The sequence below is a fragment of the Octodon degus genome, unplaced genomic scaffold (genome assembly GCF_000260255.1).
Source record: "Octodon degus isolate 3935 unplaced genomic scaffold, OctDeg1.0 scaffold00037, whole genome shotgun sequence".
Lineage (NCBI taxonomy): Eukaryota > Metazoa > Chordata > Mammalia > Rodentia > Octodontidae > Octodon > Octodon degus.
In genome coordinates this window covers 16,413,341-16,426,007 of record NW_004524613.1, presented here as the reverse complement: position 1 = coordinate 16,426,007, position 12,667 = coordinate 16,413,341, and the positions used below count along the sequence as shown (strand labels likewise).

The window sequence follows — 12,667 nt, the reverse complement described above, 5'->3', positions numbered from 1 at the left end:
TCTCACTCACTCACTGGGCCTGCGCTCTGGATCTGTTCAGGATCCCGCGGCCTGGGTCGTCTCACTCAGTTGCCGGGCCTGCGCTCTGGGTCTGTTCCTATTACAATTATTAAAATGCATTTATGACATAATGTCTGGCAGTCCATTTTGTAGATATGTGAAAATTTAGGTATTCCCTTATTGTTTTGCATTCAGACTATCCCTGCAAGTATTTTCAAAATGAAGGTATACTTCTGTAAAAAAAAAAAAAAAAAAAGATGAACTGATTCTTGGGAAAGTGAAACCCAAAGCTCCGCCACCCAGCCTGACTGACTGCATTGGCATGGTGGACAGCAGGGCAGAATCTATTGATGAGAAAATTTCCCGGCTGGACACTGAGCTAGTGAAGTACAAGGATCAAATCAAGAAGATGAGAGAGGGTCCTGCAAAGAATACGGCCAAGCAGAAAGCCTTGTGAGTTCAAACAAAAGCAGATGCACGAATAGCAGCAGGACAATCTTGCTCCACAGTCCTTTAACATGGACAAGCCAACTAGACCATCCAGTCATTGAAGGACACCAAGACCATGGTGGATGCTATGAAACAGGGAATAAAGGAAATGAAGAGAGCATACAAGGAAGTGAAAATCGATCGCATTGAGAATTTACAAGACCAGATAGAGGATATGACAGAAGATGCACATGAAACACAAGAAGCACTGAGTCGCAGTCATGGCACCCCAGAACTAGGTGAAGATGATCTAGAAGCAGAGTCAGATGCACTGGGTGATGAGCTTCTATTGAAGAGAGTCCATACTTGGATGAAGCAGCACCTGCCATACCAGAAGGTGTTCCCACAGATGCTAAAAACAAGGCTGGAGTCCTGGTGAATGAATTTGGATTGCCATAGATCCTTGTTTCATAGACTTTGGTCATTCAAGTACCTCATGTAAAAAAAAAAAAACCACATTCTGGGACTAGGAAATATTTCCAAGTTTCAAACAAATTTTGCTTTCTTTCCTTTCTTCAATGGAAAAGTTAATTATACAGTTTTTTTTTCTTTTTTTCCATTAAGAAACTCAGTGCTTCAGGTAAACTTTATACTAAAATCTGATTTTTTTCTCTTGTGAAAGACTAACTTAAAAGAATCTTTGTCTTTGACTTGTTTTCATTTATTAATAACTGAAATGAAATCAAGGAGATAAGAATCTTTAATAAGTTCTATGACAGTATAATTCTATAGTTTCAATGTGACCTTGATAAATTGATAACATAAAGATGAGAATTTTATCTTTTATCAAGGTTGTCTCGCTGCTGTTTGTACATCAGAAACATCATTCTGTTCATGTGATGTTCAGTACCATTTTCTATTGTGGCATTATAGGTGGCTTAATGATGGAATTTTGATAGGTTTTGTGGTCTTGTGAGCAAAGTAATGTGTCCAGTATTGGAATGGAATTGTCACTACTGTATCATGAGTGGACATTTTAATTTTATGGTTTCTTCAGTACTACAGTCTGACTTGTAATCAAATGAATATTTCTTGATATGTAATGTATAGGGCATTTATTTACGTTCAATAAATATTTTTCAAAAGGAAAAAAAACCCTAAGCCAGTATTTGATTCACAAATGGGCTCTGTTACTCATTTGTAGGTATTATTTCATGTTTTCTATAAAATTATTTCTTACTTATACAATGACTGTATTTTCTTGATTGAATTCAGCAATACTCTTCCATGTGAGTTGTCCTGAACCTCCTGGAGACACTTGATTTTGTGCTTACTTTAAAAATTAAGATTATCAACACTATCCTGGAGAGACACCAACTTCAAAAGTACAAATATTATGGTTCCACTTATATAAATCACCCACAAAATGCAAATTCCTGGAGATAGATGTACAGTAGTCCCTTGCTATTTCACAGTTCAGCTTTTGCAGAGTTTCACAGGTTTTCAAAAAAACAATAATCTAAATTATTTATCTCAGATTTTTTCACTATATTGAAGGATTTTGCAGTAACATACAGTATACCTAAGTTGCTAAAATTATGTAGGCTTATTAGTTTAGAAAATGGTTCAGAACATTAGAAGTGTTTTTTAAAGTGTGGGAAAGGCTTATGAGAGTACAGGAAGAGTTTATAAAGCCTTAAAATATATGTAAATATTAAAATAAATATAATGTTACTTGTCATGGGGGTGTCTGGAAGGTAGCCTCTGCAATAAGTGAGGGATGAGCCTTTGGAACCAGAGAGTAAGGGGGAGGTATTATTGGACGCAGAGTTTCAGTTTGGTAGAAGAAAAAGTTGTGGAGAAGTTGTGGAGATGGATGGTGGAGATGTCTGGGCAACAGTTTAAATACTGTACCTTTCATGCTATTGGATAATTAAATTTTTGACATGATAAATTTTATGTATATATGTTTTATCATATTTTTAAATCTTGGATTATTAATTCAGCTAGTTGTAGCTGTGTCTTGATTATCGAGAGGAAGTGGGTGATCAGGAAATACAGAGGTGACAGCGGAGTACAAAGGATGTGCCAGCAGCGTGGCTTCTGTAACTCGCATCCCCAAGGCTTTGTGGGCCTCGGTAGGTTCCGAGGGCTTTTCTCTAGTTCTAGGCATTCATCTGATTGTTACTGATGTAACATTTGACCAGAACAACCATAATACACATGAGACAGTGGAGTGATTTAGACTGTCTTAGATGATCTAAACTATCATTCTGTTGAACGTCACTGTGTCCTCTCCCGTCCTTGTACTCCATGATACAAAATTGAACTTCCTCCCAAAGATATCTTCCTCTAGAGAGTTAAGGAACTTTCTGCATGAGCTTTTTGCTATGATTTGTCTCATGTTGTCGCTGGCCACTTAGGTCCTTATGATTTGCTGCTATCTCCCCCAAAAGACATATGCAGTATGCTAAAAAGAAAAAGGCCTTATTTGAAGCTAGTTTCAAAGAAATGGAGGAAACTCATATTGTTACAAATCTCTGTGTATGCAAGAGTGTTTATAGAGTAAGGGCACAGAGAGGGTGTACAATGAATGAAAGAATAGAAAACTCCAGTCTTCCTTCATCTCTCTCAGGCATCTTGTCTCTCTCTCTTCCCTGTGGAAAGGAACTGGACTTTGACCTTCCAGGGCCAGCATCTGCACTGTCCATTTACCTAGGCTATGGAGCAGAGGGTGGACAGCCTACACCCTCAGCCTGAAGAAGTCTAGGGAGGTTGCTTGTCTCTGGAGGACAAAACTTTAACTTTTCAAGCTCTGTTTTATCCTGTTACCACATAGTCACCCCTTGTCTTTGCTTTTTCTCTTTTTTTTTTTCAGTACCAGGGATTGAACTCAGGACCTTAAGCTTGCTAGGCAAGCACGTATTCTACTGAGCTATCTCCCTGGCCCTTTCACACTTTGTCACATCACCTGTGCCAAACACTTAGTAAGGCTAGGGCAGATTTAAGCCAACTTCTATATACAGCCTCTATGATGTTCGCACAACTTAGGTGCCCTACCCATTCTTAGGAAAGTTGACATTTTTTTTCAACCTTTTTATGCGGTCAAGTGATTTTGCATGCAATTAGCTAAACACACTTTTAAGTTCTCCTCTTTTGTGCTTTGAGGATCTTATTTTTGTATTCTCATAACTTTGCACACTTCAGTCCTCTAGCTGTTTTGTTTTGTTTCTTGCTTCAGTGTCCTAGGATGACTTTTTCCTTCTGTTATTGAGTTGCCATATCTAGGATACATTTATTTTCCACCCGAGGTTGTTTCTACAAGTCATTGATTTCTGCTTTCATCTTTATCCATGTCTTCATTTCTGTGGTCATTTTTTTTCAATTTTAATTAAATTCTGCTGATAAGAACCTTATAATCTCTTGCTATTTTGGGTTTATGTTTGTTTTTCTGATTTTTTTTTTTCACATCTTGAGCACTTTGTTTTATCTGTACCTTTGGTGTACTGGGTTTGGCAAAAGTTTTGTCTTTTGATCCATAAATAAAATCAATGTTATCAAATTCTCCCTTCTTTTAGTGAACTTGAAATTGCACAAGTTCCTGCAATTTTCTGGAATGAAAGTTAGTAGGATGGGGGAGATTAGCAGACATTGTAAGCAATTTTGATTCAGGATAATTTCAAATCTACTCCCTAAGGGCCTCTGCTGAGGGAAAATTATTACTGCCCTTGGGACACAGAGATAATCTTGGAAGGACTGGCTGAGCCCTACCCTGTAACTCTAATGTCCTGTATTTAATGACTTACCATTTTTATCTGTTCTTTCCCTTAAAAAATGTGGCTAGTTTTTCTCTTGCCCCTCCTCAAAATCATTTCCTTGTGGATGTTTGAGATTGTAGGATAAAATGACTGAAGAAGTATTTTCAATCCCTCTTCATTCCAGAAGCCCTGGTCTGTGCTGCTCTGAATGTGTATGAGTAGAGATGTGCTCCTCTTCTGTGGTCAGCGTGGATCACAGTCTGCAAAGGCGCAAGGTTTTAGCTGTGATACAGCATTTAAACTACGGCACGCTGGAAGAAGCCTCGCATGCAAGACAATGAAAACAATATTACCACCAATAAATTTTGTACTCTGCAGTTAGACTCTTTTTTCTTTGGGACTGGGTTTCTTCTGGTAATGCAGAAAATTCTGTGTGACGATCTCTAAGTGTTGATAAAGGTTTGCAGGAGCTTGTAGCTGTAGGTAAAGGCCTCTGATATTGTGTCCCTGTATCCAGTCCCTGGGACATCGACATTGCCCCACACTGAGCAAGGGGAAAGAAGTCTGCTCATACAGATAAGGAAGAACGGGAAGTGCCTTTTGTAACTTCAGCCACACCCATGGCACACCCAATCAAGGAAGATATAAATGAGAACCTCTACTCAGCTCCCAGCCAAGGCCATTCCTGGCAAGATGAAGTCTACGGTCTTCCTCATCCTTTCCCTGCTCCTCATCCGGGTGAAGCATGCAGCTGGAAAGAAACTCCTTGGTGAGTGGAGAGGGACAGTTGGGGGAAAGACACACAAGGAAAATGCCCTATAAGGGCGTTCTGGGTATGAACAGAGAGACAGTAGAGCAGAGCTTCTTCTCCCGAAAGACACTGAGTCTTTCCCACCCACAACCACCTTCCATGGGGATCTTCAGGGAGTTCATAAGGAAACAATTCTTATTACCAATATTACCAGGGGGAGTAGCAAGGCCAGTTACCAAATGGATCACACCAATTACCAAATTAGACAATAAAGCCAACATTGCTCAGGACAAAAAGTCAAACAATAATCTGGATCTCAAAGCAGATTTAGATCTGAATCAAACAGCAAGTAGATGACAACTATCATGACTAGTAATAAAGATAAAACCCATATTACTGGCATTTACAATATGGAATGACAGGATCAGGCTGTCACCAGCTAGCCTATTTCTTAGGCCTCACAAAAGATGGAAATTGGAAAAAGACTAGGTTGAAAATGAAAATAAAATGCAACTTTATGATATGGAAGAGACATAAAAGGAATCCTTCTAGACAACCCCAGGAAGAAAACAGCTAATCTGGCTACTGTAGAGACACAGCAGGCCCTTACAAAATACAAATTTCTCTTTTATAAGGTCTCAAGAGAATGTCATTTTTAAAATGTCATTAATTATCTATTTTCTAAGGAAAGAACTTCAGATAGGGCAGAGTTTCAGTTACTATATAGCTAATCATATCTCTAGCCCATCATCTATGCTCCATTATCCAGCAATTCTATTTTTAGCTAATTAAGATATAGGGGCTGGCCAGACAGCTCAGTGGACTAAAGCACCTGCTTAGGCAGAGCACAGTGGCTGGGGTTTGATGCCCGGCATGCCATGCCAGCCCCACCCCTGGGGTGCACTGAGAAGGCAATTAAGACAGGGCATGGTGGTGCGCCCCTGTAATCCCAGTGCTTGGGTGGCTGAAAACAGGAGAATCACTATGAGTCAGATCTATGTAGTGAGACCCTGTAGACCCTGTACTAAATACATTTTTTAAAAAGATATATATATAAAAATATTCACAGCAAAATACTTACAATAGTCAAAACTAGAAATACCCTAGGGCTGGGAAGATAGCTCGGCAGGTCTAAGAGGCTGCCTGGCAAGAGCAAGGACCCAGACTCCATCCCTGGTACTGCGTTCCGGCCCCACCCCAGGCATGCTGTGCCAGCCAGGCAGGTCACTGAAACTAGGCATGGTGGCACATGCCTGTAATCCCAGCACTAGGGAGGCTGAGACAGGAGGATCACTGCAAGTCTGAGCTGAGTAGCAAGACCCTGTACTAAATAAATAAACAAATAAAAGATTTTTTTAAATTAAAAAATAGGTAGAAATACCCAGTGTATATCAATAATAAAGTGGATATAAATATTTTGATATTGGCATAGAATAAAATAATAAGCAGCAATCACCATATATAAACCTTAGGACTAGACTTCAAAAGATAGATTTCAAAAATGTGATGTCAAGAAAAGTACAGTATATTGAAATGACAGTTTCATTTATGTAAAATTTAAATATGCAAATTACAAATTAACATAAAATCCAGGCAGGTGTTATCATGGAGGAAGAAGAATAAAGCAATTAGTAAGGGTTATGAGACATAGAGATAGTATTTTTGTTTGCCTACTTATTTTAGTGTTATTCTTTAAAGAACATAGGTATTTTTTTACACTCATTTTTGTTTGCATATTTATTCAGCAGTAATTTTTAATGCATACACCAACATTCTCACACTGTTTATATCTCCCTTCTAGTTTCAACCTTGGTGGATATGTGGTTTGAGTCCAGTGAGAAAAGGAGTGGGTTGCAACCCAGAGTTCATTATCCAACAAGCAACAGCAGTTTGCTTTCTTGCTTGCCTCACACCAATCTCCACTCAGTGACTCTCAGATGTCAGGTCTGAAAACATCTGATTACGGGTATTCATTTTTATTACTCTGAACTCTTGGCAGCAAAGATAGACACCAAGTCAAATTAGCTTAGATAGAATTCCTTTGCTTATAACCAAATTGTAAGAAAGGCAGGGGAACAGTTGTTCTCAAGAATGAAGAGCAAAAAGGGCTGGTTGATGACTTCAGTGTTTTTCTCATCATCTTCTTCATTTCTCAGTAGCTGACATTTATTTTTCTCAGACAGTGCACACCACAATGGAATCAACAGCTTCCAGAATCCCAAGCTCTTCCTCATTCAAATAAATTGTTTCAGAATTCATTTTCTCCCTCTGTCTCTCCCTGTCTCTCTGTCTCTCTGTCTCTGTCTGTCTCTGTTTCTGTCTGTGTCTGTCTGTCTGTCTCTCTCCCTCCCTCCCTCCCTCCCTCTCCCTCTCCCACTCCCTCACACACACACAACTTGTGCACCTGTGTATAGGAGTCTATGATAGTAGCCAGGCTTTCATTATTAATGATACTTATGAGACTTATATGTTGACTTTATTAATGAGGAGGAGAGGGAAGAAGGAAGAAAAGGAAGAAGGAAGGAAGGAAGGAAGGAAGGAAGGAAGGAAGGAAGGAAGGAAGGAAGGAAGGAAGGAAGGAAAAAAGGAAGGAAGGAGGGAGGGAGGGAGGGAAGGAGGAAGAGGAGAGAGGAAGGAAGGAGGAAAGGAAGGAGGTAGGGCATCACTCCAGGGGACTACTGTCCTCCTGAGAGTGGACAACAAAACCTTGTTTCTACTTTTATATTGTTTCTATTCTATAGGGAAATTTTTTACTGGAATCAGCAAAAAGTAAAGTTACAGAGGCAAAAGCAATGCTTAAAGGAAAGGAGCAGTGATCAGGGGCCATTGAGTTCACACAGGCCTTTCCAGCTCTGCTCTGCTCCACTTGTCTGGGCCTCACAGCTCTACCCATGGCCAGGCTCATAACCATCAGTTTCCTGGGAGAGCTTAGCTGCACAGTTTCCCCAGGGAGCTTGGATACACAGTTAACCCATAGTTGTCCAGTTTCACTCCAAGTATATGGTCTCCTCTCTCAATTTCTAGGGTATCATCTCAATCCAGATCTAGAATTTCACCTTCTAGTTACTTTCATGGTGCCTCACAAAGGTCACCTACAAAATATCAATCAGTCTTTAGACTTTCTTTTTTTTTTTTTTAAAGCACATCTTTATTTTCTATTAACCATCAATTTAGGTACAGACTTTTTGCGCTTATTTATTTTTTGCAATACTAGGGATCAAACTCATGGTCTCGTGCTTGCAAGGCAGGCACTTAAGCCACTCAGCTATCTCCCCAGCAGTCTTTAGACTTTCAAGGCATATTTGCCTTGTACAGTTTTTCTCAGGGCCAGGAAATAATAAATTAAAAAGTCTAGCTTGATGCTAAGAACAGTAAAATAATAGAACAGGTCTAGAATGGGCTGCTAAGAGCAGGGCACAATATGGGAGCATTCTCAGTAAGATTAGAAGTCCTAGTGACTTACTAAATGACTGTAGGTGATTCCTTTGTCTTCTCTGGGTCTGTATGAAAATATGAAGAATATGGTTATGACAGTAAGGGCCAGCCAGAACTGCTTGTTAACGAGAAAGTGGGACAGATTTGGAGGCCATCAGAAGTGATATAACATAATGCCTATCACTTATTCCTGGGAATAATTTTTTATTAATTTTATTGAGAAACAAATGGCAATGAGACAGTTTCAAAACAGATTAGTAGAACAGTTACAATAATTAATACATTTCATATTGTTGTCTTTGTAGTAGTTATTCATAGTACGAGATGCAGACATGATATCCTGTCCGAACACTATTAGTAGAAATCTTTCTTCTCATTGAATTAAGAGAAATAGCTATATATCTGTCCTAACTATTTTGTATATACAGATATATATATATATATATATGTAATTTTACTATAAAATGGTCCTTCATTTATATCCCACTTAAAATGAACAATGTCTACAATTCAATGAAAATCAAGCACAACTTATCTGAATTTATGGGATGCGATGAAATTAATTCTTAGAGGGAAATTTATAGCTGTGAACTCACACATTAGGAAAACAGAACGGGAACAAATAAACACCCTAATGCTGCACCTCAAACATCTAGAAAAGGAAGAGCAAACTAAACCCAAAGTCCTGTGAATAATCTTTAGGAAAACCCCAACCTGCTTCCCAGAAATCAGTAGCTATTTCCTGGGGAAAGCCAAGGAAAAGTTTCTCCCACACAAAACCACGAACTTGTGTCTGGTGCCAAGATTCCTTGGGCTGCATAAAGCAAAGGTTGGCCCCATTTTCTAGCCAAACATCTTCCTGAGAGTGTGGACACCAGCTTTTTGGTGTAATTATATTTCTCATCTTTGAGATGCTGGCAGCAGAGGCAACTTCCATAAGAGATAAGTGAACAATAGACATGGAGGAGCCAAGTTGGGATAAAGAGAAGCTCTCAGGGGCCTCCTGGGCTCAAATAGCATTTCTGAAGTAGGAAGCATGGCTGGAGCCCATGTATCAGCCTTGTGGCTGTCACTTTCACATCCAGAAAAAGCAGGAAAACAGACCCATGCACACTGTTCAATCAGTGACTGAGATATGAGAACTGTTTGTACAAGCCATACTGTTATGTGGCCTTGGCATTAGGGGTCCTTATCAGTGCTAAACATGCAGGACTCACTCGGGGCCCTGTCTTTCTGCCCTACTTAAAGCACTTACATAGTTACCCTGTAGAAGTGGATTAAGAACAACCAGGGCCTCAAAAACCATGCAAGTTGAGGACTACTGGTTCATAAAAAGGAAACCAAGACAGAGAGAGAAGTGAGGAATTGCCAGTTAATTTCTAGAGCTAGGATAGAGCTCAAGTCTCCTCGCATACAGCTGAGGATGTTTTCTTCCTCCTCAGAATTTCCTCAGAAGTGATAAGGTATCCTTCTCATTTCTGGGTGTGAACCCAGTCTGAGATGAGCTCCTGAGGAACAGAATGGAAGACAGAGGAAAAACACACCCACACCAGGGAATGGTGATACTTTAGCCCAAGTCTCCAAAGAGAATGGACCAGTCTTTCAGGAGCACAACTGCAAGCTGTCCCCTGAGCATCTCCCCCACTTCTGGGCACAAGTTAGGACACACTGCAAGAAGCAGTGCTTGGACCTATGGGAAAAACATGGTAGTGAAAAAAGCACAAAGGGTCTAAATGTAGGTATGTTTTTTTCTTTTAACAGTTGCTGTTAAAGGACAAGAAACTGTGCAAGGTCATGTTTGGACCACACAACAGGATCCTGTGGAAGAACAATTTTTAGTTCAACAAAAAGACCCCATGATCGATCACATTTGGGTCAATGGACAAGATTTTGTGGAAGAAGAAGACTCAGTTAAAGGTCTCAGCCCTGTGAAAGGTCACATGAAGGTCAAAGGACAAACTCTCATGGGAAAAGCAGTTTCCATTAAAGGTCATGGTTCTTTGAAAAGTCGTATGCAAGTCAAAGGACAAGATCTCATGGGAGAAGAACTTTTAGTTCAAGGTAATGATCCAGTGATCAGTCACATTTGGGTCAATAGACAAGATTTCGTGGAAAAGCCAGTTTCAGTTAAAAGTCTTGGCGTAATAAAAGGTCAAGGTTACTTGAAAGGTAAAGGCTCTCTGAAAAATCAACTACAGATTAAAGGACAAGATTCCATGGAAGAAATAGTTACAGTTAAAGGTCTCCACCCTGTGAAAGGTACCATACAGATCAAAGGACAAGATCTCACGGGAGAAGAATTTTTAGTTCAAAGTACAGATCCAGTGATTAGTCACATTTGGGTCAATGGACAAGATGTTGTGGAAGAAGCAGTTTCAGTTAAAGGTGTTGGTGCAGTGAAAGGCCGGGGTTCTGTAAAAGGCCGGGGATCTCTGAAAAGTCGGGGTTCTCTGAAAGGTCGAGGTTCCTTGAAAGGTCATATTCAAGTCAAAGGACAAGATCTTTTGGGAGAAATAGTTTCAGTTAAAGGTGCTGGTGCAGTAAAAGGTCGGGGTTCTGTAAAAGGTCGAGGTTCTGTGAAAGGTCGGGGTTCTCTGAAAGGTCGTGGTTCTTTGAAAGGTCAAAGTTCTTTGAAAAGTCACATGCAGGTCAGAGGACAAGATCTCACTGAAGAATTTTTAGTTCAAGGTAAAGACCCAATGATTGTTCACATTTGGATTGATGGACAAGATTTTGTGGAAGAAACACCTTCAGTTAAAGGCTTCAATCCTGTGAAAGGACACATGCAGATCAAAGGACAAGATATGTTAGGAGAAACAGTTCCAGTTAAAGGTGTTAGTGCAGTGAAGGGGAAGGGTTCTGTGAAAGGCCAGGGTTTCGTGAAAGGTCGGGGTTCTGTGAAAGGTTGGGGTTCTCTGAAGGCTCAGGGTTCTCTGAAGGGTTGGGCTTCTGTGAAAGGTCAGGGTTCTGTGAAAGGTCAGGGTTCTATAAAAGGTTGGGGTTCTGTGAAAGGTCAGGGTTCTCTGAAGGGTAGAGGTTCTTTCAAAGGTCACCGACAGAGGAAAGGACAAGATATCCTGGATGGATCAGTTTCAGTTAAAGGTCTCCATCCTGTGATAGGAGGCACACAAGTCAAAGGACAAGGCCTTTTGAAAGAAGAATTTTTGGTTCAAAATACAGAGCCAGTGACCAGTCAAATTGGGGTTGATGGACAAGATTTTGTGGAATCAGCAGTTTCAGTTAAAGGCCTTGGTCCTGTGAAAAGCCACATGCAGATTAAAGGACAAGCTCTCTTGGGAGAAACAGTTTCTGTTAAAGGTGTTGGTGCAGTGAAAGGCCAGAGTTCTATTAAAGGCAGGGGTTCTGTGAAAGGTCGTAGTTCTCTCAAAGGTCATGGTTCTATCAAAGGTCGTGGTTCTCTCAAAGGTCGTGGTTCTCTCAAAGGTCATGGTTCTCTCAAGAGTCAACTACAAGTGAAGGGTCAAGATCTCCTGGATGAAACAGTTTCAGTTAAAGGTCTCCATTCTGTGAAAAGTCACATGCAGGTCCAAGGACAGGATCTCTTAGGAGAAACAGTTTCAGTTAAAGGTGGTGTAATGAAGGGGCAGGGTTTTGTGAAAGGTCAGAGTTCTGTGAAAGGTTGGGGTTCTGTGAAAGTTCGGGGTTCTCTGAAGGGTAGGGGTTCTTTCAAAGGTCACCGACAGATGAAAGGACAAGATATCCTGGATGAATCAGTTTCAGTTAAAGGTCTCCATCCTGTGATAGGTGGCACACAGGTCAAAGGAAAAGACCTCTTGGAAGAAGAATTTTTGGTTCAATATACAGAGCCAGTGACCAGTCAAATTGGGGTTGATGGACAAGATCTCCTGGATGGAGCAACTTCAGTTAAAGGTCTCCACCCTGTGAAAAGCCACATGCAGATCAAAGGACAAGCTCTCTTGGGAGAAACAGTTTCCGTTAAAGGTGTTAGTGCAGTGAAAGGCCAGAGTTCTATTAAAGGCCGCGGTTCTGTGAAAGGTAGAGGTTCTCTGAAGGGTTCTCTGAAAGGTCGGGGTTCTCTGAAAGGCTGGGGATCTGTGAAAGGAAGGGGTTCTCTGAAGGGTAGGGGTTCTCTCGAAGGTCACCGACAGATGAAAGGACAAGATTTCCTAGATGAAGACATTTCAGTTAAAAGTTTCCATCCTGTGGAAAGTCACATGCAGGTCAAAGAACAAGATCTCTTGGGAGAAACAGTTCCAGTTAAAGGTGTTGGTGCAGTGAAAGGTCAGGGTTCTATGAAAGGCAGGGGTTCTGT

General features: G+C 40.5%; 1 protein-coding gene and 1 pseudogene across 1 annotated transcript in view; both read left to right on the top strand.

The window, feature by feature from the left end:
- LOC101590963 overlaps positions 1-888 on the top strand; it is a 60,732-nt pseudogene extending 59,844 nt beyond the window's left edge.
- Positions 889-4,880: 3,992 nt separating this feature from the next.
- Positions 4,881-12,667, top strand: part of LOC101590574 — an 11,470-nt gene continuing 3,683 nt past the window's right edge. The window contains exons 1-5 of the mRNA XM_004631022.1: positions 4,881-4,956; positions 10,135-11,349; positions 11,494-11,781; positions 12,139-12,336; positions 12,439-12,492. Coding sequence (XP_004631079.1) covers positions 4,881-4,956; positions 10,135-11,349; positions 11,494-11,781; positions 12,139-12,336; positions 12,439-12,492 — 1,831 coding nt within the window. The remainder of the gene's footprint in view (positions 4,957-10,134; positions 11,350-11,493; positions 11,782-12,138; positions 12,337-12,438; positions 12,493-12,667) is intronic.